This window comes from Bactrocera dorsalis, chromosome 4 (assembly GCF_023373825.1).
Source record: "Bactrocera dorsalis isolate Fly_Bdor chromosome 4, ASM2337382v1, whole genome shotgun sequence".
Lineage (NCBI taxonomy): Eukaryota > Metazoa > Arthropoda > Insecta > Diptera > Tephritidae > Bactrocera > Bactrocera dorsalis.
The window spans coordinates 35015705-35040945 of NC_064306.1; the positions used below are offsets into that span (position 1 = coordinate 35015705).

The 25241-nt window shown below is 33.4% G+C and overlaps 1 protein-coding gene across 2 annotated transcripts in view; it reads right to left on the minus strand.

The window, feature by feature from the left end:
- The window catches only part of LOC105227275 (MICAL-like protein 1), a 151402-nt gene that overhangs the window by 76118 nt on the left and 50043 nt on the right, over positions 1–25241 (minus strand). For both annotated transcript variants that reach the window (XM_049456314.1, XM_049456313.1), the window contains exons 3-4: positions 10406–10624; positions 262–446 (exon numbers count right to left, since the gene is read on the minus strand). In XM_049456314.1, the coding sequence (XP_049312271.1) occupies positions 262–446; positions 10406–10557 (337 nt within the window). In that variant the 5' untranslated portion in view covers positions 10558–10624. The remainder of the gene's footprint in view (positions 1–261; positions 447–10405; positions 10625–25241) is intronic.

The following is a 25241-nucleotide window of genomic DNA, read 5'->3' on the forward strand; positions in this document are numbered from 1 at the left end:
GTTGCACCGTTTTAGTGCTCGGATCGTTCTTTGGTTTCTATAGTGAGTTACTTGACAGAGCTACTGCCTCTTCTAGCAGTATGAAACTTAGCATTAAGCGACAAATGTGAATAATGGATCGTTTATCTTACTTTTTGAACTAAGTTCCTCATACACATACATATGTTTTCGAACATAACGTAAGACTCAAAAAATCATAAATAGTATAATTTTTAACACAGAAATGAATATTATATAGGTATATTCTTGTTTTCCACTTACCTTGTGCGGCAAATACTTGATAGAATTGTGACAGATAAGTGAGTATTGATAATCTGTCTGGCACTTCATAGGTAGCCATATCGACAGCATCCAATAAGGCAGGGATTCCCAAGTATTTCTCCGCGGTGGTGAAGGCCAATTCATTGTTGTAATACACATCGGCTTTGTTGAGTTTGTCGAATTCACTGGGGATTGGAAAAAGAAACAATGATAATACAGTATTAATCATACATATTTACGAGTATAATAATAACTGACTAATAAAACGTAGTATCATCTAAATTTAGTATTACCTATGTAAAAATTCAGTGTATTAGAAATTTGGTTAAAGCTACGTCTGAGCCATAAAAGGAGATTTCCCATTCGTTAACTTTATAAAAGGTTCGATTAACTTTACATATGGTATCTCCGACAGTGAGAAAAAATCTTTATAAAATGGGTAAACAAATTATCTCTAGTAGATACGATTAGCTTTGGTATCAAAAATGTCTGAAATTTACACCTAGCTTTCCATATCTCTCATGTAAGGTGTACTAAGATTGTCAGATGTTCATTTAAGTTTATATAAATAACAGAGATAATAATTATAAACCTGCTTAAATCAAATTTTGAAGAATTTTTATTTTTACTGGCAGCATAATGGAAGATTATAGAGATTCGAAGCATTTTAAATTTCATATTATCATAGAAGATTTCGCAATTTTCTGTCTCACCCGCTATAAGTTCTTTCTAACCTTTTTATAAACTTCAGAAATGCTAATTTAATAGTAAATTTATTTTTATTTTTATTAAAATATTCTTAATTCCATATAATAGCAGATTTGGTATTTTTTGGTGACATCATTTCTATCAAGCATGTTGTCATACAAAGTACTAATTGATATTGTCAACCAACAAATTATGCATAATTTCATACAAATATGTCATTAACAGCTACTTTGGCAAAACCGCAAAAAATTTTTATTTCTAAATAATTTTCGAATTATAAAATAAGCAAAATAAGCGGCTTGAACGTTGAAAACAAATGCTTTCGGCTGCTCTGAAGTGGGTGTCACAGTTCGCAGTTAATTATGAGAGAAATATAATTGCCTCAAGCAAATTCGCATAAATTATTGAAACAGACATACATACTACATATTTGCAATATGTACATATGCTATGTATATAAGTATGTAGTACGCCACCGATAAAAAAGAGAGGCAGCTAGGTAAAGTACTAGCGATTTCATGACTGTCTTAGAACTGGTACATAAAGCATGCTCTCTGGGTCAGTCGATGCTCAAGTAGCGTTGATTTTTATGATTACAGCGGACGCCAACGCATATTGTTAGGTACACATTGTATTACTTTGAAAACTTGGCCTTAATTTTCCCATACTATATTCATAATCTTCATAGGTTACTACAAAATAGTTCCTAATGCGTTTACTATTAACTTTTTTGAGCACCTCGCTCGGTTTGACGACGATTTCGGCAAGACAGTTTGCCTTCATTTCATCGGAGCTCTGAAGATAGATGACGAACTCTTAACTTATGAAATCATACTACAAAAGGAAGAAAAAAGATAATTTGTTAGTTACGGATAGTTTATAATTGTCTTCCCATTATCGTTAAGATCTTTTTTACGTATTTGAAGACAGAGCTATGAGATAAGAAAGATTTTCACCGGCTGTTTGGCTTTGTTTCGAAATATGGGGCCTAAAGTTTGTTTGGAGCTTTGGACGATAAATCTTTCGCAGAACCTTTTTCTCGAAAATGTCGACTCATCAGATGTTGTCATCGTCCATGCCTCTATAAAGATGCATTATATAGAAGGACGGGAATAATGAGTGACTTGTAAAGATTGGTTTTTGAATGTCAAAACATGACTTTACTTCTCAATTGCCTACTCAGTCCGAAGAAGCACCTGTTGGCAAGAGTAATCCTGCGTTGGATTTCTATGTTGACATTTATTGCTCTTAATGCTGTAAACGAAATTATTTCGATCTTCGAAGTTGTGACTGTCAGTAGTGGTGTGGGAGCCTAGTCACGAGTACGACGACTGTTTGTTTGATGATAGCAGATATTTCGTCTTGCCCTCGTTCACTGCCAGACTCCTTTGTTTTGCTTCCCTATCCAATCTGGAGAAAGAAAAAAAAGCGTGGCTTGGATATTGAGGCCAATGATATCAATATTATCGGCGTAAGTCAACAACTTTACACCATCGAATTATTTTCTCCAGCATTAGTTTGATGAAGTCGCACGATGGGGTGTCTGAAACCTCTTTGGCTTTGAATGGCTCGGAGAGGTCCTTTCCGATCCTGATGGAGCTCAACGTTCGTTTACAAAGTCGTATTAGTTTTGCTGGGATACCAAATTCAGGCAGCTTCTTTTGGTGCATTCTAAAGCGGCTTTGAATTTGGTCTTTTCCAAGATTTGACGCATGATGAATATCTGGTCAGTAGTTGTTTTTCCAAGCTTAAAGCCATACTGATAAGGTCCAATCAACTCGTTATTGTATAGATTATCGGTATGCCAAAATATTACTTTGTTGGTTTGTGTTAGAATCGAAGAAAAACCACCTGTTCCATAATGGCTTAGTTCTGCACTAGTTTAGAAATCGAAATTTACATACGGACTTTTTCAAGGAATTTCAAATTCTAAAAAGTTTATTTGTAAATTTTTCATATTTTTCAAAATGTTTTTTCCAAAAAATTTGCAATTAATTTCAATTGACATCATGAAAGTGCAACAAATTAAATTTGTCGAGTAAAAAATGTATCGACACCTGCGGCGGCACGCACAGCGTTTAGGCAACGAAATATTTGCAGCTGCCAGCTGAGCGCCTAAACGGCTATGACCGCAAATAGACAGAACGAAAAGTTAACGAAAAAACGCGCCGCTGCAGCTGGTCGAACAACTTTTGATAAATCAAATGAAAAATGCGAGTTCAATAACGAAATATTGGCAAGAGCTAGAATTACCGCAGCTAAATCAAAAATGTCAGAGATCAGCGGGGCAGACAGATATATGAACATATATATTTATGCACATACATTACTACAAATATACATAAATCGAAGTGCATGCCACTCTAGCCAAACTGAGAGACCTTGGCAAGGCTGTTTCGTGTTTTTTTTTTGGTTTTGTTTACTTCTAGATCTTGATTTCTCGAATTATAAATTCAGCTGTCTAACCATTAGTGACCCGCGCAGCCAGTCATCAACTGGAGTGGTTGTTGCCGCAAATGGATATTCATCTAATAAATTTATTTGGTTTATTTGTTTGATATCTGTGTGTTGTTGTAATGCATTAACTGTTTAAGACAAAGCAACGCAACAACAACAGAACAAATATTTGAAGCTATTTGACTGGTTCATTAGAGTCTACGCAGCCTCTCGCCACTGCGATCCTCTCTGCCCCGTGGACGCCTTACCAGCAGCGCTCGAAATGATTAATTTCCCCCTCAATTTTTAGTTACGCCTTTATTGTTTTTTGTATTATTTCTCCAATTTATTTCGTTGTTGTTGTGGTGCTCTTAGTGCATTATAATTACAGGAAACCGGAAATCATAAGTGAAATACAATAATAGCGCTCGGTAAGGCATGGGAGTGAGCCGCCCGAAATAGTAACGCTGCCGTTATTGCACGCAGCAACAACAAACAACTGTACATTACAAGGTGTTCGGACGAATGAATGGAAATAGAAATGGAGTTGGAAATAAATGCACAAAGCCACGCGTTTAAAATGACTATATCCGTGCACACGAGCAAATAATAGTTAAAACAATATTAGTAGCTGAAAGAGTCAACGTACATACAGACAAACATACATATGTACATATGTGTGAAAACGTTATGTCAGACAATTGCGTTTAATGCGAACAAAGACTAATTATTCTTAATTACAGTATAAAATGGTGAAGTAGAACAATTCAACATGCGATTTATCAGTCAGATGGGTCTAAATATACATATTGTATGGTCTAAGCAGCCTTTGACTTAATAATAATTTCTTTTAATTCAAATATGGTTTTATACTTTGACATAAACTCCATATTAAGTAAGATTTTTGTCGCAACGATCTTCAAACATTTCCATACCAGTTCAATAATGTTAAGTCTCGAGACTTGCAAAATGCCTAGACGTTCATTTTTGTCTTGACTCGCTCATTTGAGTGAAATCTTTCACGAGCGAATCATCTTTTGAGTGTGGGAAAGAAGAAATAGTTTGCGAGCGCTACATCTGGCGTATATAGCGGGTGTGAACTTCTTAAATAATTTTAAAAGTAGGCAAATATGTTTGAGAGATTCTTGACTTCTTTGTTTGAATAGGAACTTGTGAATATTATAATAATTCTGTATAACAAAGAGAGTTCGGCTAGAAAAGAAACTTATAGTATCCCCTATCCTAAAATATCAATGCGAGGTCTGACTATGAAATCTAAGAAAAAATTATTATAATAATAATTACTATTTATTGAACTCTGTTACGACCATTCTCAGAAATACACATGATTCAATAGCAGCCAAATAGATAATGAAGAAGTTAGTAGTTTTGAAGGTTCTAAATGAAGATGTGTGGAAAATTATGAGTATCCCGAACTACAAGGCCTTTAATAGTTTGAACAAATGTGAAAGCAGCAGATCTGCTCGCTGCGTCATATCTTTTAATTGAGTTAAAATATCATATTCCAAAGATATTCTAAAACACTCCATGGAATATGAAATATAAGACAAGTTTGCATTAAAGTCATAATGGTAGACCACCGAATAAAAAAAAAACAATTACATCAAAGAAATTATTTACTGAAATTGGTTGCATAATTTAAGTCCAACGATAAGTTTTAGTATATTTACTGTATTCCATTAATAATAATGGACGATAGATAGCACGTTGCTCATCAAAACACTGATCGAGAAGGATGAATTTTCAGTTTCGACAGTAATTTTTGCCAGGTATTTGTCACTTCTGTGTCTACTTGTGATCTGTGGACAGTTCTTAGGGCTCGTAGTTTTTTTTTGTTGGTATCGTGTATTTTATGAATATTCGCAAAAATGAATTTCAGTTAAAGCAAGTGTGGATATATATTATTGAAATATGAATAAGGACCTAATGTTCGGAAACTCAATGTGTAGACAACAATCAAGCCAATAAGAGAATTTTTAGCTATCTCTTTGAAGTGGTATAACTTCTGGGTATACTAAATCTATTATGTCACATAAATCTCGGTTAAATGATAGCTATCACAGATTTCTATTAAAGTTTTTAAGCCGCAAATAACAATTTTAACCGAAACTATTGTGTACGTATGATCGTTCATCCATTTCTTAAGCAAAAGTTTTATGAGGCGCACGGCGACCGTGGATTAGTATATGCATCGGTAGGTAGGTAGGTAGGAGTGCAGCCCTATCGGGTTCAATTAGCACTGATGTGCCATTTTGATACACTATTCGTAGAACCTCCTGTATCTGCTGTTACGTTCCACCCTCTCTCTCAAACCATTTTGAGGTTTCGATGAAACTACTTATGTCCGATATGCTTTTGGTGGAAATCCATTCAAGGTTTGGTGCTTGGTGGATTCCGAGTGTTTTGTGTCGGATCTGTGCCAGAGCTGGGCATTCGCAGAGAAAGTGGAAGATTGTTTCCTTGTTCCCTGCTACTCCGCAGCTACGGCAGATGTCGTTGTAGGGCATACCCATTTTGGACGCATGTTCCCCAAATGGCCAGTGCCCTGTTGTGGTAGCTGTTATTCTGTAAATACTTTTTCTTGACCTATTTAATAGGTCGTTGGTTCTTTTCCTGTCGTATGTTAGCCATAATTGTTTAGTTATGACGCATTTTGTATTGTTTTTCCACCTGTTGTTAGCAATTTGTTGAAATTGTTTATTGATCTCTCCTTTGATCGATCCTAGCGGGCTCGGTATGAGCTCCGCCTCGGATTCATTGAGGAAAGCTCCTGCCTTTGCCAACTCATCTGCTTTTTCGTTACCGAAAATGTTCCTGTGGCCGGGAACCCAGATCAAATTTAGCTGGAGCTTGTCTTTTATTGAGCTTAGTGCTCTCTTGCAGTTGTGAACTATACTGGAATTTGTAATGGGTGAAGACAATGCCAGGAGGGCCGCCTGGCTATCCGTAAATATAGTTGCTTTATGTATATTCCCGTGGTTTTCTAATAGAACTTCGCAGGCTTTTTCTATGCCTAGTACTTCTGCTTGGAAGATGCTAGCCGAGTTCGGTAGACGTATAGAGAGAGATATGCCCAGATCAGCGGAGAATACCCCCGTGCCCACTCCGCAGTCCATTTTGGACCCGTCGGTATAGACTGAGGTGATACCCTCCTCTGCAATTGAACCTCTTCTCCATTCTTGTCTAGACGGTATCCTCACCTGGAAGTGTCTATTGAAATCCAGCTTTGGGAGAATGTAGTCTGATTTATTAATAGTGAGCTATGCACTGGTTCTTTCATTGTATTTAAGTTACTGAATTTCTTCGTATTTTATGCGGCCAGTTTATTTAATTTATACCAGTTATATTTCGTCGTTTGGCAAATCGAAGTCCACTTATACCAATTGCTCGTTTGATTCGCTGCTTTACAGATCTGAGAATCGAGAATCGCTATTTCTTCGTTTGAAGTTTTTAAACAACCCAAAAAATGCTGTTAATTGAAAAAACTATAACTAACCACCAATTTACAATACAAAACTTTAATTTGGTAAAAATTATAATATATTTACAGTTTTTTAGAAAGTAGGTGTGGCCCCGTACCTAATAGGCTTTATGTACTTATTTCACGAATCCTTAAAGGTATATGTTGAAAAAGTCTAAAAATGCCTTAACTTGCAACAAAAACAGAAAAAGAAAACAGTTCCAATCAATAATTCTGCCAGTTACCTATCGGTTAAACTACCGGTTATTATCCAACGATGCTTTGAGGGCTTTATGTTAAAGTATCTTTGAGTTTCTTAAGACACAGTTGGGAATTATAAGCTAAATTACTATGTACACGTGGCTTACGAACGGGCTTAAGAGTTGAATGGCGTGAATAGGTTTGTTTCAGAGCTAGTTCTTTCATTGTATTGGAGCTTCGGGATCCGTGACGTACTGGGCATTTTATTCGGCCAGTTTATTTAATTTATACCAGTTATTCTTCGTCGTTTGAGTACTTCTGAGTAACGAACGCTTGGAGTGTTCACCAGCAATAGTTTTAAAAATCAGATGCTCTCGGAAATCGATTTCTGAGATCTTTTTTCAACATTGTCCAATTCAGAGCCGATTATAATTTTCCGACAAGCTTAGCCGCTTTAAAGTGGCTCAAAACTCTGCACTAAAAAATTTTTCTTTTGCAAATTATGTTTTTTTGCCTCGTGAGAAGCTTTAAACTTTTTCATTGTTTGTATTGGTATATAAAACAAAGTTTGCTTTTAATTTTGGCGTTTAGTATGTCCACTCTTAATTGTTTTCGTCATTATTATTTGCACGAAAAATAAAAATCCTTTTAATTTCGGAGTACAATGGCAAAGAGTTTAGGAGATTTGCTTAATTTTTCATTAAATTTTAGAATGTGACCTAGAGAAAAACCAGCTTTGACAGCGTTGTTACCGCGGGCTTTTCATTCGCTTAGTTACGTGCATATATACATACATACATATTTATTTATACATATATATTCACATGTATGTGTTTTGTTTCATGTCGCATCTACAAATCTAAACAAAACTGTTTTATTTGGCTTTGTGCTTTTTCGTTGTTCTTTTATGTCAAACGGAAAATGCCGCTATAAAGCGGCGATCTAAGCCAAATTTGTCATAAAAACCGGTAACACTGTTGTGATTATAATTATTATTGTTTGGTGTAGCTGCCGGCAACTCGTCTACCGACTTTTTGTTGTCAAAGCACATAGGAAATATACATAAATACATATATACATACATGTGTATGTATGTATGTGTTTGTTTGTCTGTATGTATATGCATAAATAGTGGTATTAAATGACTGAAACTTCTGATACTACTATCGGGATATTAAAAGCTGTCATACAGTTAAACACAGCTACACAAACGAAAACAACAACACTAATTTTTAGAGAAAAAAATACAAAACATCTGTATATATAGACATTTTTATTACAATGGCCTTTCTAACTACTAATTTCGTATGCATTGCGTGCTTGTCAGCTCGATTGTTGCGTGATTACATATTTACATGCACGCATACACACATACATCAGTTCCTATGTGCGATACATTGTTTGGTTTGTAGCAAAGCCAGGTTCTTTGACCTTTGTCGTTAAAATTTTTATCCCAACTGGAAGTAGGTTTATGCGCTTCGAGTTTACATTTCTGTTAAAAGCAGAAAAATGTTCCCTGCGGAGATGTTAGACCAATTTAACAGAGAGAGGAATCGAAGCTGTTAGAGAAGAAGGTCATTTTGACAAATGTAAAATGATTTGTAAGGTTCAAACTGCTTTATAAGGTTCGAAAACGAAATGGCCGCCAAACCCAATTTTCGCAAGAAAATTTTGCTCAGGTTTGAGGCCCATTTTTGATTGAATGTGTTCTGTTAATAAAAAAAATTGGAGTAATGATAAGCTCTAAACCATTGTTGAAAAGCCCTTACATACTCAAAACGTCAATGTTTTGGTGTGCCTTATGAGCAGATGGAACCATTGGTCCATATTTTGTTAAAAATGAAGCCGGCCATAGTATTACAGTCAACGGAGAATGCTATAGAGCTATGCTTAATGATTTTTTGGAGCCTGAACTGGGGGATTTTGAGACCTTTGGTCCCAACAAGTAGGCGCTACATGCCACATAGCCAACGAAGCAATCAATTTATTGAAAGAAATGCTTGGTAAGCGCATTATCTCGCATCGTGGGCCTGTAGCGTGGCTTCCAAGATCGTGCGATTTAACAACGCCGAACTATTTTTTGTGGGAGGTATTTGAAAATATCTACTAAGTGGCGCTTTCAGAATAATCTTGTTTTCTAAAAATATTTTTTTGTAATTATACTTTAAATATAGATTATGTAGCAACCATATACAGTCAGTGCAGTCCCTTTAGCCAAAAAAATTGTTTAAGAAATTTAAAAAATAAAGAACTACATAAGTTTCAGATTTTATGGAAGTTTTCAAATAGTCAATTTTCTGTATGAAATTATCCAAGCTATCACTCCATGTTTTGTTTGAAGTTTTCCATTTGCATACGTTTTATATTCTCCTCCAACTGTTCTTTTATTTATTTTTGTTCTTTTTATTAATTAATAAATTATTAATACAAATAATTCGTTTATTCTACGCAAAACTGCATTCTAACACTTTCAAATAAATTCCATTAAAACTTTCACTCAAAAGCTTTTTGCACACAGAAACTTTCACAAAAGTGCTTTCACTGTTCGAGGTTTACTCTGATATATATTGCCTTAAAATTCCTGTACAAAACTGCATTCCAACACTTTCAAAAAAATTTCATTAAAGCTTTCACACAAAAGCTCTCGCTCACAGAAGCTTTCACTGTTGTATATTCGAAATTTACTCTGACATCTATTGCCTATAAAATTCTTGTAGAAAACTGCACTACAACACTTTCAAAAATTTTTCTTTAAAGCTTTCACACAAAAGCTTTCACAAAATTGCTTTCAATTATATTCGAATCGAAGTTTTCCTCTTACATTTAATAGCTTACATCAAATTTCCGACAGGGTAGTTATACTTTATCGATTAACATTTTGCTTTCTTATTTGAATATAATCCATTTCCATTCATTCTTCAGCTAATTCTACAATAATTGCCGACTTAGTTTGCCTACTAGCATTATGTCCGTGTCATAGCGTATTATTATTGTGATTTAGAAAAAGTTTTTATTATCAAAATTTATTTGCATAAGCCTTTAATCCGATATACCTGTATGTACATATTTATTTATATATATTTCTAAAAGGAAAGTAAAAATGTCTAAAAATAATGTTTTGTAAAGAGTTTTGAAGTTAAATTCATTCTCTATTACTATAATTATGTTTTATTTAAAGAGAAAGACTTTCACTTCTATGGCTTTTATACATATAGTTGATACTAATACCTTTTTTAAAGCAATGTCTAGTGAAGTTCTAGTCTTCAAACAAATATTTTCTTTTTTTGCTTACAATTAAAATATTTTAAAGAAACTTACATTAAATCTGGGCGGAAGTGATGTATCATAGCGCAAAAGGCCAAACCATCTCGCCATGATGTGGTCATATTATCGATTTTGACACCTGGATAGCCCTCGGTCATACGTCTGCACCATAATTCCAAAGCTTTTGTACCACGTCGTTCGCCCATTTTGTTTATTTTTGTGTTGTTTTCAAGTTTTTAAAAAATTTCAGAATTTTTTTGATGCTGTTGTAAACTGTAAAGGAAGAAAATATAGAAAAGATGGATTAGTAAAGCTTGTCTCTGTGTCTTTTCTTTCAAAAAGTGGGGAACTTCGATGTGGATCACCCGCTACAATAAAAAATAGTAATAATAAATAATCGTTATTTGTTTTTTTTATTACTTAAATGCTTGAAATATGATTATATTTTAATTATATGATTATTAGTCGATCAAGTGGTAATAATACTTGTAATTTTTTATTGTTTTTATTAAATAAGTATTTTGGTATCGGAGACAGTTTTTATGTACCCAATTCTGTCTTGAACATTTTTTATCGAAAAAAATTACTTTCATTTTAAGGAAATATGGCAAATTACCATCTATTTGCACAGTGGTAATTATAAGAAAAACGTAATGCAATGCAATTCAATACTTCTGTGATAAAAATAGTTCCTGGGCAAAAGTTCACCGAAGAAAATTCTTCTTCACCAAGAACAAGATGAAGTGCATTGACTCATTATAGACCGCACAGACATTTATATGATTTCTCTGGTGAACGCAACCAAACAACAACAACAATATATGTATGTGGACAATTTCAATAGTAGAGGGTTTCAATATTTTAATATACCCATAAATATAGATATGTCTGTCCGCATGCATATCAATATTACATTGCAGTTTAGCATATATACACATATATTTCCATAAATGCAACACTGCCAACGCCTATTTATAGCTATTCATTGTAGTTATGTATCAACAACAGTTGACTTGCGAATGCATAAATATTATTTTCATGTATTTATATACATACATATGTATGTGTTCTTATATGTAAGTATGTCTGCACAGTATGTATAAGCTGAACTTATAAAAATGCTCATCTGCGGTAATCATCGCTTTGCCGCTTTGATTGCCCTGCAGCCTGTCGGCTGTCACAGCGCTTCGTCATTGACGCTCATTTACTGACACCTTCGCTGCATTTACGACTGCGTGCACGTCCGTGCATTATTACGTTTTACACCCCATAAATTTTATAAAATATTTTTTTTCGAAAGCAGCCCTTTTAAATGACTGCTGATGCCAAGTTGCGATTAAAGTATAAGATATGCAGAATTCATAAAGAAAGCCATGTGATTCTTTAAGTTGGTATAAATTATCGTTTGATTACTTTGGCGTAGGAGAATTGAAAGCACTTAAAAATGCATTATTAATATTAAAATATTACAACAAACACGAAAAACAACGATTAAGCCAACCGGATGTCCTTGAATGGTTGAAATGAAATATTTGCCAATCGTTGCAGAGCTTTCAAGTATTTAAAATAATTATTAATAATTTCAGTGATTACTTTATTTAAATTACAAATTTTTGAATGTGATAATTAGTAAAAGAGCCAACAATCGAATTTTTTTTTATTATAATATTAATGACTACAATAAAATTTTATACCAAATCCAATGTGATATTTCTCCATGGCAGGCGTAAGTCTTTCCATGATAAAATGATAAACAATACTGAACAAAAATACCTTGACAGCTTGACATAACTCACGCGTGATCTGTCAAAAAATGCTATTGAAAAAAGTACCTCTACTCGGATCACCCGTTAATAAGACTATGTTTTCAATTTTTATTATAGTTGACAACCGGACTTTCCTGCCAAGAAGACGGTCTCGTATTTACCCAAGAAATGGTTATGGAAGGTTCAAAGTTTCAAAATGCTCAAAACAGTTAGTACTCGTACGGTTGGTGTATTGCCCGCTCTTCATCAGAACGATGTAAATCTTCTGTCTCACCGCGATGTTGACATATGTATATAATGACTGCGCCAAGTAGGTGGTAGAACAAAGTTATCTTCACACCGAAAGCAGAAAAGAAGAACTTCGTTTTGCCAAAATCGTACAGACCGATCAGTCTAACATCCTTCGTTCTAAAGCGTATAGAAAAGATCTGCGACGATCCCACAAACGGCAAAATCCAATCCAAACGTTTGAAATTTGCGCAATAAACGTACATCAAAGGAAAATCGGTTGATAACGCCCTATACTTTGTTTACGTTGAGGCAATCGAAAGTTCATTAGAAAAACAAGAATTCACCCTATATCACTTGCGACCCCCGCAATGAATCATCTTATCTCTCTTGCTTTGAGTTACCTTGATCAATCAATTGATATTTTACATGATAGAGAGAACTTTAAGGTCATCTGTTACGCGGACGAACTCTCTGTCCTTTGTTCAGGGATGAATTTTAATCGAAGTCATCCTCGATATCCGCTCATGTATATATGTTTAATGCAATGCTTACTGCCAGCCATTGGAGTCTGACTCGGTGTCACTACGGACATGGTATTATAATCGACCTTGTATCGACCGAGATACATATATAAATTTAAAGACGAATACAAAGTGTTAAATATTGTAGAAACAGGAGCAGGTTACTTCTGTTATCCATACGCAGAATGTAGCTTCCAACTAAACGACTGCAATTCGACTTTTCTGTCTAAATTTTTGGCATAACAGAAGTAGCCAAGTAGGCTTATACTCCATTCAGTAAGTCTACAGTGGGAAGCTAAACTGTCCGGATGTTTTGCACTAAGGAAGTAAGGTAATGAAAATAATACAAATATAGGTATATAATCAGATATATGTATTTTTTTTTATTTAATTGAACATTATTCTAAATTATAAAGCACAAAAACTCATATGAACTGCTTAAAAAAAATAAAAAAATTAAAAAAACAAAAAATTCACTATTCGGACACTTTTGCACAGTACAAGAAATAAACATTATCACGATATTGCTTTGTTAAAATGTAACGGTATTTAACCCGTTGGTTTTTTTTTTTTTGTTTGTTGTCTCGTTATCAAGCCTTTGTTGCTCTAATTGTGCATTATTGTTTGACCTGTGAATTGATTAACACGATTTTTAAATAAAAAATTAAAAGATCTTCAAAAATGAGAAAAACGCCAACTGATATTGAAAACAATGTGATAAATTTGTTGCAAAATAATTATTCATGCCGTAAAATTGCTGAAAAATTAAATTTAAGTAAATCCACGGTAAATGATATAAAAAAACGACGAAATGTAGCTTGCAATAATAACCAAGGGGGTCGACCAAGACTACTTTCTGATGGTGATGCCCGGCAGATTGAACGTTTGCTACATAATAAGGACACCAAGACCCCGAAAAATGCTGCAAAAAGTATTGGTAAGGATGTCAGTTCCTGGACGGTTAGACGCGCATTAAATAGAATTGGTTTAGTAGCCAGTGTTAAAAAGAAAAAGCCAGCACTTTCCGATAGAAATGTGAAAAGACGCCTTCATTTCTGTAAAACCCATAAAAATTGGACAGTAGATGACTGGAAACGGGTTATCTGGAGCGACGAAACTAAAGTCAACCGATACCAGTCTGATGGAAAGGAATACTATTGGCATAGGCCGCAGGAGCGCATCCAAAAGCACCATGTGAAGGAAACGATGAAACATGGCGGCGGCAGTATAATGGTGTGGGGATGTTTTACTTGGTGGAACATTGGACCTTTGGTGAGAATCCAAGGTATAATGAAGAAGGAGGACTACCTAAATATTCTACAAACAAATTTACCAGAATTTGTTGACGAGAGTGCTTATCCAACCGAAGAAGTTGTTTTTCAGCAAGACGGGGATCCGAAGCACACGGCCAAAATAGTTAAAAGCTGGCTACAAAACCAAACTTTTGGAACAATGGAATGGCCTGCACAAAGCCCAGACCTGAATCCAATAGAAAATTTATGGGCTATTGTGAAAAGAAGGCTAGGAGCATATGAAAACCCACCAAAAAATGTTGACGAGCTTTGGGAGAGAATACAACATGAATGGCGAGCTCTTGACCGTGATATCATCCAAAAGTTGGTGGAGAGTATGCCAAAACGTATTGAAAGCGTAATTAGAAATAAAGGCCTTTGGACGAAATATTAAATTGGCAACGTTAATTGGTTTCAACAAACAAACAGCAAACAGTGCAAAAGTGTCCGAATAGTGAATTTTTTGTTTTTTTAATTTTTTTTATTTTTTTGAAGCAATTTATATGAGTTTTTGTGCTTTATAATTTAGAATAATGTTCAATTAAATAAAAAAAATACATATATCTGATAATATACCTATATTTGTATTATTTTCATTACCTTACTTCCTTAGTGCAAAACATCCGGACAGTTTAGCTTCCCACTGTATAAATCTTCTAGTGAACAGCAGAAATGTAGACTACCCGTAGCACCAAAGCCTCTCTACGGTTGATTATGGAAGCCGGCAATAACTAGACTCTAATATAATTAATATCATCTGGGTACCCAGTCATATAGGGATAGAAAAAAACGAAAAGGCAGACGAGTGAGCCCGTTCAGACGCAAACCATTCAGCTCCTTCAAGGGTTGTTTGAACCAGTGAATCCTAGCGAACAACTCAGGTACAAAGTTAGTTCGAAGTGGTGTTGATGTCGGATAGACAAAAAAGCTTTTACTTCTAGGCAAACTGGATGTTAGTAATATTGCAATGGTTTTCACAAGACAAGACAAGAAACAAAAAATTAAAAATGGTGGCGTTTTTTAAAATAACTTGAATATAACCCGAAATTTTGGCTTTTTTTTGGCATGCTTGGGGACCGGAACAAATATCTCTGAGTACCATAATGACTGCAGCAAATTTGAAAATTGAAAAAGAAGAGATGAAGCTGATTGAACTGAGCGACAATACTTTATAAGGCTTTAACTCAAAAACCATTTAAGATATTTGAGTAAAATTTTAGTACGTTATTGCGTATGCTATATATTAACGAAATATCTAAAAAATTAGTATTATTTTAATTTTACAAAATTTGTGCTCCTTAAAATAAGGCCTAAAATAACAAATTTTTTCACTCTTGAATTGGGCAGAGTTTTATTGACTAAGTTTTGGGAGAAAAAAATAATAATAATCCAATAAATTTGCATATATTTTCCAAAGTGATCATCGCAGCGTATGTTTAAGAAACCCCTAACCTCAAACAATGATAACTCTGCTAAAAATAAAATAATGTACAATTAAAGGAGGTGTTAATATTCATATTTGTATGTAAATCTTATAAGTCTCCAATGTAAACACAAGCACACGAGCTATGCATGACTTCATTGTGCGGATTAATACACGTGAGCGCTCGCCTACTTGAGGTTGGAGATAATGAGATTAACAAAGCAAAAAACACAAAAAAAAGTACAAACAACAAATAAAAGCTGTCTGGGAAGATGTGCGCCGTTTGAGGTCAAAATGAAATGTAAAACGTTTGCACTTACGAATATGATGATTATGGGAATTTGCTACTCTTAAATGCAATGTTATTTATGCATGCAATTTATAATTACTATTTTTCAATATCCCCCCATACTTTGTTGCAAAACGAGCGCTGTTGTTGCTTGTTATTGTTTTTGTAAGCATAAATTTGCGGTAACGACTTTTCCATACGCACGGTGGCCTGCCCAGCAATAACCTTGGCCAAAGGCGTTAAGTTTCGCAGTCAGACTGTATGTGCCTATGTATGTATATATGTAATTATATACATTGTTGTAGTTATTGTTATTGTTGTGTTGCCACAAGTATGCCATGGCGAACATGAAGTGCAAACTACAGTCAAGTGCAGACTCAAAAAGACACACAAGCACACATTTACACGCCCAAATGCGAGCCTGCCGCCGTTTGTCAGCCACAAATAATTTGACATTGATTGCAATAATGACATTCAAATATTGTAATAACATATGTATGTATGTATGCACTTGTGCGGTTAATACAATTACTGTTTGCCAACAAAAGGATTGCAGTTTTGTGCGCTCAATGTCAATGCCAATGGAGATGAAAACGTGACTGAAAGCAGCTTTTGGTTAGTAAAACTCATATCGCGCTGGCAGCACTTTCTTTTTTGTTTTTGGAAATGCTTTTGAAATGGTTTGGGCTAAAGCAGCTGCTTATTTATACAGCGTATTAGCCACTTCAAAACAAATTGAGTTAGTGAAAGTAATTTTGAGGCACTTTCATTGAAGCATTTGGCAACCTTTCTAATTAGTTTTCAAGTAACTAGTGCGCAACTAGTTCTAATCCAAGTTCAAGTCCAAATTGCAGCTTTGTACTCAAAATCGTTCAATTATGCAGCGTATCTTTGTACAAATTTACAATGCCTCCGTTATAATGCGCAGAACTCCTAGCTATGGATCAAAGCGGCCGCCGCATGTTGACAAAACACCTAAAGCCGGCCACAAATCTATTTTGGCTGCTAAAATCTACTCCAGTCAATTCGCTGGGTACGTAAAAAGTATGGCAATCGAGTGTTTGAAACTTAGTCTGTCAAAAGCTGGACAGTTGATAGGAAGTTGCTTGGTAAATAGTTCGCTGAGGAGATTAATTGGCTTCGCACGGTTTTGGATTTCTCAAGAAAGTTAGCTTTCAGCTTTTTCGATATCATAAAATTTCAAACTACCGCGAACACAGATATACATATGTATTAGATAATAGGGGATTCCGACCAGAAAGCTTACACCGATACTGACACTGTCCAGAGTTAGGCATAAGTTATATATAATATTTCAAGGGCTGAGGGCTTTGCTATTACGAAAACCGCGGAGCTGGCCTCTAATGCACCTACAGACAATTCCAGAGTCGACATCTATGTAGGCAGCCAAGCAGCAATCAAGGCAGTAACCTCGTATCGCATGCCTTGGGAAGCAGAACAGCAGGAGAAAGTGTTGCCAGAAGCAAGAAACTTTACTTCTACTGGGTGCCAGGCCACTAAGGTATCGAGGACAATGAAAGAGGTGGACGAGATTGCCAAGAATGGCGTACGGCTAACAGAAGGGCTGTTAGAACAAGAAGACTGCAGGAAATGCCTAGAGCCAGACAGCAGAGAAACAATGTGACATCTCTTGTGCACTTGCCTTGCATTGACAAGACTAAGCTATAAGCATCTGGGGTCCCCATAGTATGATGCACTGGAAGAGGTATCAAAATTGAGGCCACCGAAAATGTTAAAACTCGCGTCAAGCACAGGCATCCTAAATGATGACTACTCCTCATGGACCTACCAACGGAACTCCTTGTGGTATCGCAAAGGATCAAAACTGGTCTAAGCGTGGCTTATTGGTTTACCATATTAACCTAACCTAACATAACCTATTGCCGCCTACCAGTTCATCTGGGTTGACATTTGTAGGGTTTTGACGAAAAGAGGGGTATAGCCTGATTTGGAATAGATTTTTCAAATTAACTTGTTCTCTATTTGCACAACCAATTATTTTTATGAGACATACATGTTTGTGAGAGTTCAAAATATGGAATTAGAGGACAGTATCACTGTTTAGGTGATACTGATTGTCAAGTGCGCTATTGAATATATAATATTTTGTAGGAAAATATGTTCAATAAAGATAAAAACTACTATATTTCTAGTGAAAATTTGAAATTTGTTGAATTCTATTTTTATTATTTAATATAAGTTTTATACATTATAATCAAGATATTAAATCAAAATTTTACTTAATTTAAAATTTTTTTTTCTCTTTTTCAGTACAAACATCACAAATCCGGTAAGAAAATCAAATCATATATGTTTTGAACACCTTATCTATCTTTTTTTGCAAATTTTATAATATTTATTTTGAGAAAGCACAAAAAGCAAATCCATTTATTTTCTATTTTTCGAGACAAATAACAACATTTAAAAAAATGAAATCGAAGCTAATGAACATTTATGTTCTTATATATATTCTTGGAACTATTGAAGGTAGTACAGTTATGTATTAGAATTTAAATACAAAAAAGTAAGAGATTCTGTTAGAGAAAGCTCTCTATCTCTCTCTTTAAGATAGTAAATATAAAAAATAGCTAACAGAAAACTAAAGAGAAAACAGTGAGCTAGTGATGGGGTACTAATAGATTTCACTCTGAGGGCCACGCATATACCGAGTTCGCCACTTTTACTTGCTCATTATTTTTACAAACAGATTTACTTGTTTGATTATATAAATTAAAAGATTCCAACAGCAAAATGTTAAAATTAGTTAAACTAATATTTGTGGTAGTGAAAACGTGTCAACAACAATAACAACAGCAACAACACACGCAAGTGATATCGTGCAAATGCTGAAGTATGCCGAAGGCAAATAGTTTTGTTACGCGGAAAAATAAACGAATTAACTCGGCTGCAGACGATATGAAAATCACGCAGCTTTTTAGCAGCACACACCTTTCAGACGCTAGGGTTTTCATATGGAGGCCTCTTCCAATGCTGTTGAAAAGGTAAAGACTCGCGTGACATACATAAGCACACCGAGTATAGTCGGTTTGGTAGAAAATGACTGATCTCGACTACAGACTATTTGCCTTTTAAGTAAACTCTGTATACGTACATATGTATGTACATATACATACATATATACATATACTTATGGAGATATGCCTACATAAGAACTTTAGTAGCTTAGGCGCGTATATGGCTGGATTACTCGCTGGTTTACTCACATATTTGGGCATAAGTATGAGTTTTTTCATTTGTTCAAGATAAAAGAATTAGTAAAATTTTTATTAAACACAACTTCCGGGTAGGTGCGGATATGTAAGAACAATTTTTTTTTATTTTTGGAATCATGATTATTGATATAAATATGGTTAAAACAATTTTTTTAAAAGTTTATTTATATTTAAGATAACAAATTAATTAATTTTTTTTTATATTTAAAAACAGGTGGCAGCGTCGCCCAGTTATATGTTTTTAGTTTTTTTTTTATTATTTTGCAGCTTCCTTTACGTACACACCTAAAATTTTTTAATAATTATTTAATTTAAAATTTGAAATTAAGTGGCATCACCGTTAACATATATTTTCGCAAAATTGCAACAAAACTTTCAAACTTTGAATGCATAGCCAACTTCCATGGTTAAAATATTTTTTTTTTAATATTGTTTTTAAATATTTTGTTTATATTGAAAACCAGGTGGCAATGCCGTTAAGCTTTAAGTTTTAGTTCTTTTATATTATTTCGCAATTTTCCTTCGGCACGCACCTCAAATTTTTAAATAACTATTTAATTTTAATAGTTGAAATTAGGTGGCAACGCCACTAAGTTCCATTTTGGTAAAATTGAACTTTTTACAACTTTCAATTCATACCTACATGGAGAAATACAATATATCATTTTAGTGACAACCCTATTCTAAAGTCACAGCTTTATTTGTGTAAAAAGTTTCAAAATCACATTTTGAAAGAATTTTTAGATTTAAATCTAGTTGGCAATATCACAATATATTTTGGCAATAATTAATGATTTTAAAACTCTAATTTCATACACAATTGTATTTTTGTTTTGTAATTTCCGAATAAGCAATTCAAATATTAAAAAAATGGCAACTCTAAATAGAATTAAACTAAAAATTTTGAGGAAAATTTAGATTTTTGCAACTAAATACATATGTATGTATGTATGTGCATATAAAGCAGTGCAGACTTAATAATTATTATTTTTCTTTATTAAGAATTTTAGAATATGTGGCAACTCTAAAAAATAATATTTGCGTAAAAAATTTTGTAAAAATACTCAATTTAATTTAGATTTTTACGATTGATAATTATAATAAAAATAATAATACATATATGCATATGACAAACGTAATATAGGTGGCAACACTACTTTTAGTTAAAATCATACCCAAATTTTCAATACATTCTAGTTTAATATCTATTAACAGTTATTTTCTATTCAATATTTAATATATTCTTTAAATTTTTTGTCAGGTGGCAACTACAAACTTTTTTTTAATAAAACTCCTGCATTTTAATATGCTTATTCATAGAACCCACACTGAAAAATTATATTTAATTTTTACATTATCAGAAATTTTTAACAAGTGGCAACCTTCATATATTTTTAAAAACACTCACCAACTTAAAAGCTTTCACATTAACGAGCAATGTAAAAATACAGCTATTATTGTATACAGCTATAAAACCATTAACTATCTGTAGTTACTAATTAGCACAGTTAAAATCCACCGCTATGCCAATAAATCGCTCCGGCATCCAAATTATTAATATTAATCGACTTGGTTGCTTGAAAAAAAAACTTAAATTTGCCAATAATGCTTGCATGCGTTGAATAATCTTAACAAAACTGGTAAAACTCTCAATAATAGCGAAATAATTAATTAAAAAATCCTTCAAGCACATGAGTGTGCAGAAAAATTGCGGCCACTTGGTCAACTGGTTTTGAAAGTTGCATGCAGCAAAGTGTGCAATCCAAATACAAAAACAAAAACAACTAAAAAGTTAGCAACACGCAATTCTACGCACAATTTAGCACAGCGCCGATGCAATGAGTCTAACACGCTTCACATCGCTTTTAAAACTCGTGAACGCCATAATTGGTGGCTTAAGAAACAAAATGTGGAGAGAAGCTAACGGTTAATAAATTTTTTTTAATATCTTGGCATTTTAAAAATCACTTAGTAATAATAAAAAAAGCGAAAATAATATATTCGAATATTTTTTTTAATTTAAGGTAATAGAGTTGCCATCTATCGAAATAATACAAGTTAAAATTTTTCATAATATTTTAGAAAGACATTATATGTATTATAATAGATATATATTTATAAAACAATGTTTTTTTTTTAATTTAAAGGAACAGAGTTGCCATATATAAAAAAATTACTGAAAATTAAAAAATTTTACATAATATTTTAGATTTTTTTTTTATACATATATACTATATTCTTATAAAACAATACTTTTTTTAATTCAAAGTGATGGAGTTGCCACCTATTGATAAAAGTAAAACTGCAATTTTTTTTTAAAATCCAGCCATTTGGAAAATACTCAGCGCAGCTCTACACGCTTGACATTAAATCTAATAAACTTATGTTTTTGGCTTAAGAAACGAAAACTAGAGAAAAACTAACGGTTAATTTTTTCAAATTGATTGATTTTAAATAGCTGATAATTTAGTATAAAAAGAGTGGTAATATTACGCAATTATTATATTTATGCATCCAAAGAAATTTTTTTAATTCAAAGTATTTTTTGTCAGAGTTGCCACATTTATTAAAATTTTAATGAAAATATAAAAAAAAATTTTATATTAATAATAATATGAAAACTTTAAGAAAGCCATCTGAATGTCTTAAATAACATTTTTTTCGAACGGAGTTGCCACCTTATTGAAAATATAAATCATATAACTTGTTTTTTACAATTATATAGCTAACTGTACAAATAATATGACTTTATGTCCATGTAAAAAATTCAAATTTTCTTAAATATGAAGAAATTCTTGGTTAGAGTTGCCACCTCTCATAAAACTTAAAACTGAAAATATTTTAAAAACTTTAAGGAACCCAACTGAAAGTTTAAAATATTTTTTTTTCGAATGGAGTTGCCACCTGTTCAAAAATAAAACACATAACTTATTTTTAACAATTATATAGCTAAATGTACAAATAATAAAGCTTTATGTCCATGTGAAAAATTCAGCAATTTGCTCACTAAACCATCCAAAATCACGCACCCATACCTACATGGACGTAAGCACCTACATACATACATATGTACATATGTACATTTATCTACATATATATATGTATAACATAACATAAGTATGTATATTTAACAACAAAATTACAGCGAAGACCTTCAATTGAAGAAAACTTGTATCACTGCTGCGTGCAGACACACATGCATGTCTACAAATGAGTATACGCATACGTCATGACTCACCAGACAACAAAGAGCTGCACATTCAGGCATATGTTGTACTTGCAACACTTAAGCTTTTCAAATAAATATGTGTGGTTATCGAACATTGTTCTATGGAACTTCTATTTTGCGGTCTTCCAACCCACCTACATACATACATACATACGTACACATAAAGAAAATCAGCTATGTACATCATAGTACTCTCCCGGCCTAACTGCAAGTTTGTAGAGCAACCAGTTAGCTGAAACCGACTTCTTGCAATGCTTTAGTGGGATGTCAATAAAACTTTACGCAGCCACACAAAGAAAGCCCGGCCATACAGTTGCGCCTGTGGTTGCGATGGCTGCAAATCAGCAGACCAAAGCGTTGCAAACCAAGTTCAAATTCATCAATTGCAATCAATTGTTGCACGAAGTGAATGCACACAATGTGCCACAGTGTAGACACAATGCCGCGCCGAGTAGAAAATGGGTTGCCAAATACATACACACACGCACACAAAATGTGCATTGTTGTAGTTATTGTATGCAGACTTATTAGTACTCATATTTTTACAAAAGTCGCGAGGCAAAAGCAAAATAATGGCATTGTGCGTCGCAGCTGTCTGGGTCTGCTCGTTTGTGGCATTAACAAACCAATTCTTTTGTGTGGCGTATAATTTGCTGTGCTTTGCCTTTTAGCAAATCTGAACAATATAACTTTCTTTCGAAGTTATTTGAGTGTTGTATTCCTTAAGATTTTCTCTATAAGAAATTACTTGACTCTTTTGTGTATTAATTTGAAGTAAGTTGCAATGACAATTTCTAGAAATTGTCTATTTGCTTGTGATATTTCACAAGAAGTGAGTCATACAGTACAAATTATAGTAAAATTAAATCCTGACGAAATCCAATGGAAGCCCTTAAAAATTTGACTTAGAAAATAATTATTTTTTGGCAAAAAAAAAATTAAGATTCTGCTTGGTAGTTATTATAACCTTCAGTCCATAACAAACTACTCAAAGTTACGTTGAAGTCAGCTTTAAGTATTAACATTCTTTGGTTGCTGTGATTTTCATAATAGAACTTCACAATTTTCTGCTATCGAAAACCTCACTGATGGATACTTAATTACAACAATCCCTAACAATTGCCGCTAAATCAGTATATCTTAGAGAAATTTCATATAGATTAGTTACACAGAGAGCAGGTTGGCTCAGTTTAATAGATTAGTGAGATAATGAAATCAATTGTGATGTATATGAAATTAAGTTTTGAAGTTAATATAACTCTTAGTACGACTAACGTATGACCAGGATTTTTTCGTGAAGAATTTCAAGTCTGTTTTGGATTTCGATTTGAATAAAAGTGTCAAATTGTAATTTATCGATATTTTTTATTTGATAATTGATATAATATGATTGCAAAACTTTTCTTATTGATGCTCAAATAATATTCTCATACTTTTTTAAATGGAACCTTAAACTAGGTTTACACAAAATCTCCAGAAATCGAAAAATATCGATCTGCTTAATTTGATATCGATAACTTTTTAGTTCATCGATTTTCCAATCTCAGTTTCTTAAATGAGTTGATCTCGATTTATACCGATGTTTCTGACTTTGAATAATCAATAATTTATCATCTTCGAGCAAATGTGTTAAATTGCAATTTATCGATACTTTTGATTTTAGTATCGATTAATTTTTTTTAATAATGTTTTATTGATGATTTGATAATAGTTTCGTAATTTATTAAATGAACCTTAGTTTGTTTTCATCAAATCTCTAGTAATCGAAAAATATCGATATCCTTATTATGATATCGATTACTTTTTGTTAGTTTATCGATTCTATAATTTCAGTACCTTAAATGAATTGAGATCGATTTGTGGCCAAGTTACTGATTCGATTCTTAATTGCCATTTATCGTATTTTTATTTTTATATCGATTAATTTTTATAATTACGAAATATCTTTTATTGATGCTTAAGTTTCCACAAAATCTCTAGTAATCGAAAAATATCGATATGCTTATTTTCATATCGATTACTTTTTCAGTTTAAATCGATATGTATCGATGTTCCTGATTGATATCGACTAAATTGTTTTTCTATCTAAATATTGGTAATTTTTGAAAGTTTGCTTATTCTTTTAAGGCTGGTATGAAATTGCCTATGGTATCAACTTAGGTATTTGCAATGGATTGATGAGCTTTAGAGAATAAGTCTTCTTCTTCCAAGAGAGCTGTGAAATATCTCATAAAGAACAAAAAGAGAGCAACTTTCATTTTTAACGGCTTATGAATAAAGACTTTCGGGATCGTTATCAAAACTAATAATTTAATGAAATTTTCATAAAATTTTATTAAAACTCTTCATCACCACCAGTCCACCTTTTTCGATAATGTTCCGGTTCTGATCAAGGGAGCCCAAAATTTTCCAAAATGGGTCACCAATTATTAAAGTAGTTGACTTAGTTTGAATGTACTTTTTATGGAATATAACCTCTTAACTTATCTACGTCCAAGCGCAGAGGGTGGAAAATCGAACAAACAACGGACATAAAACCAATATATGTATTTACTGATGCTTTCATTCATAAATGTGTATACCCTAACAGGATATATTAGTTTACAACGATGCTTGTAACGCCCAACAGGAAATGTCGGGCACCTTATAGGTACTATATATGGTAAATAAGTGATTCGCGTTGCGAGCTGGGTCGTTTTAAGCATATAAAAGACTCTGCGCACTTGCCGGAACTGCATAAAGCTACCATACAAACTGACTTACCAAGGCCAAGTTCTTGTGTGGAAAACGTTTTCTTTGGCAAGGCATCTTCTTAAGTAGAGGTTATTGTATAAAACATTGCTACAATCTATGAAAAAATTCGTTCAGATCGAACTTATATAATA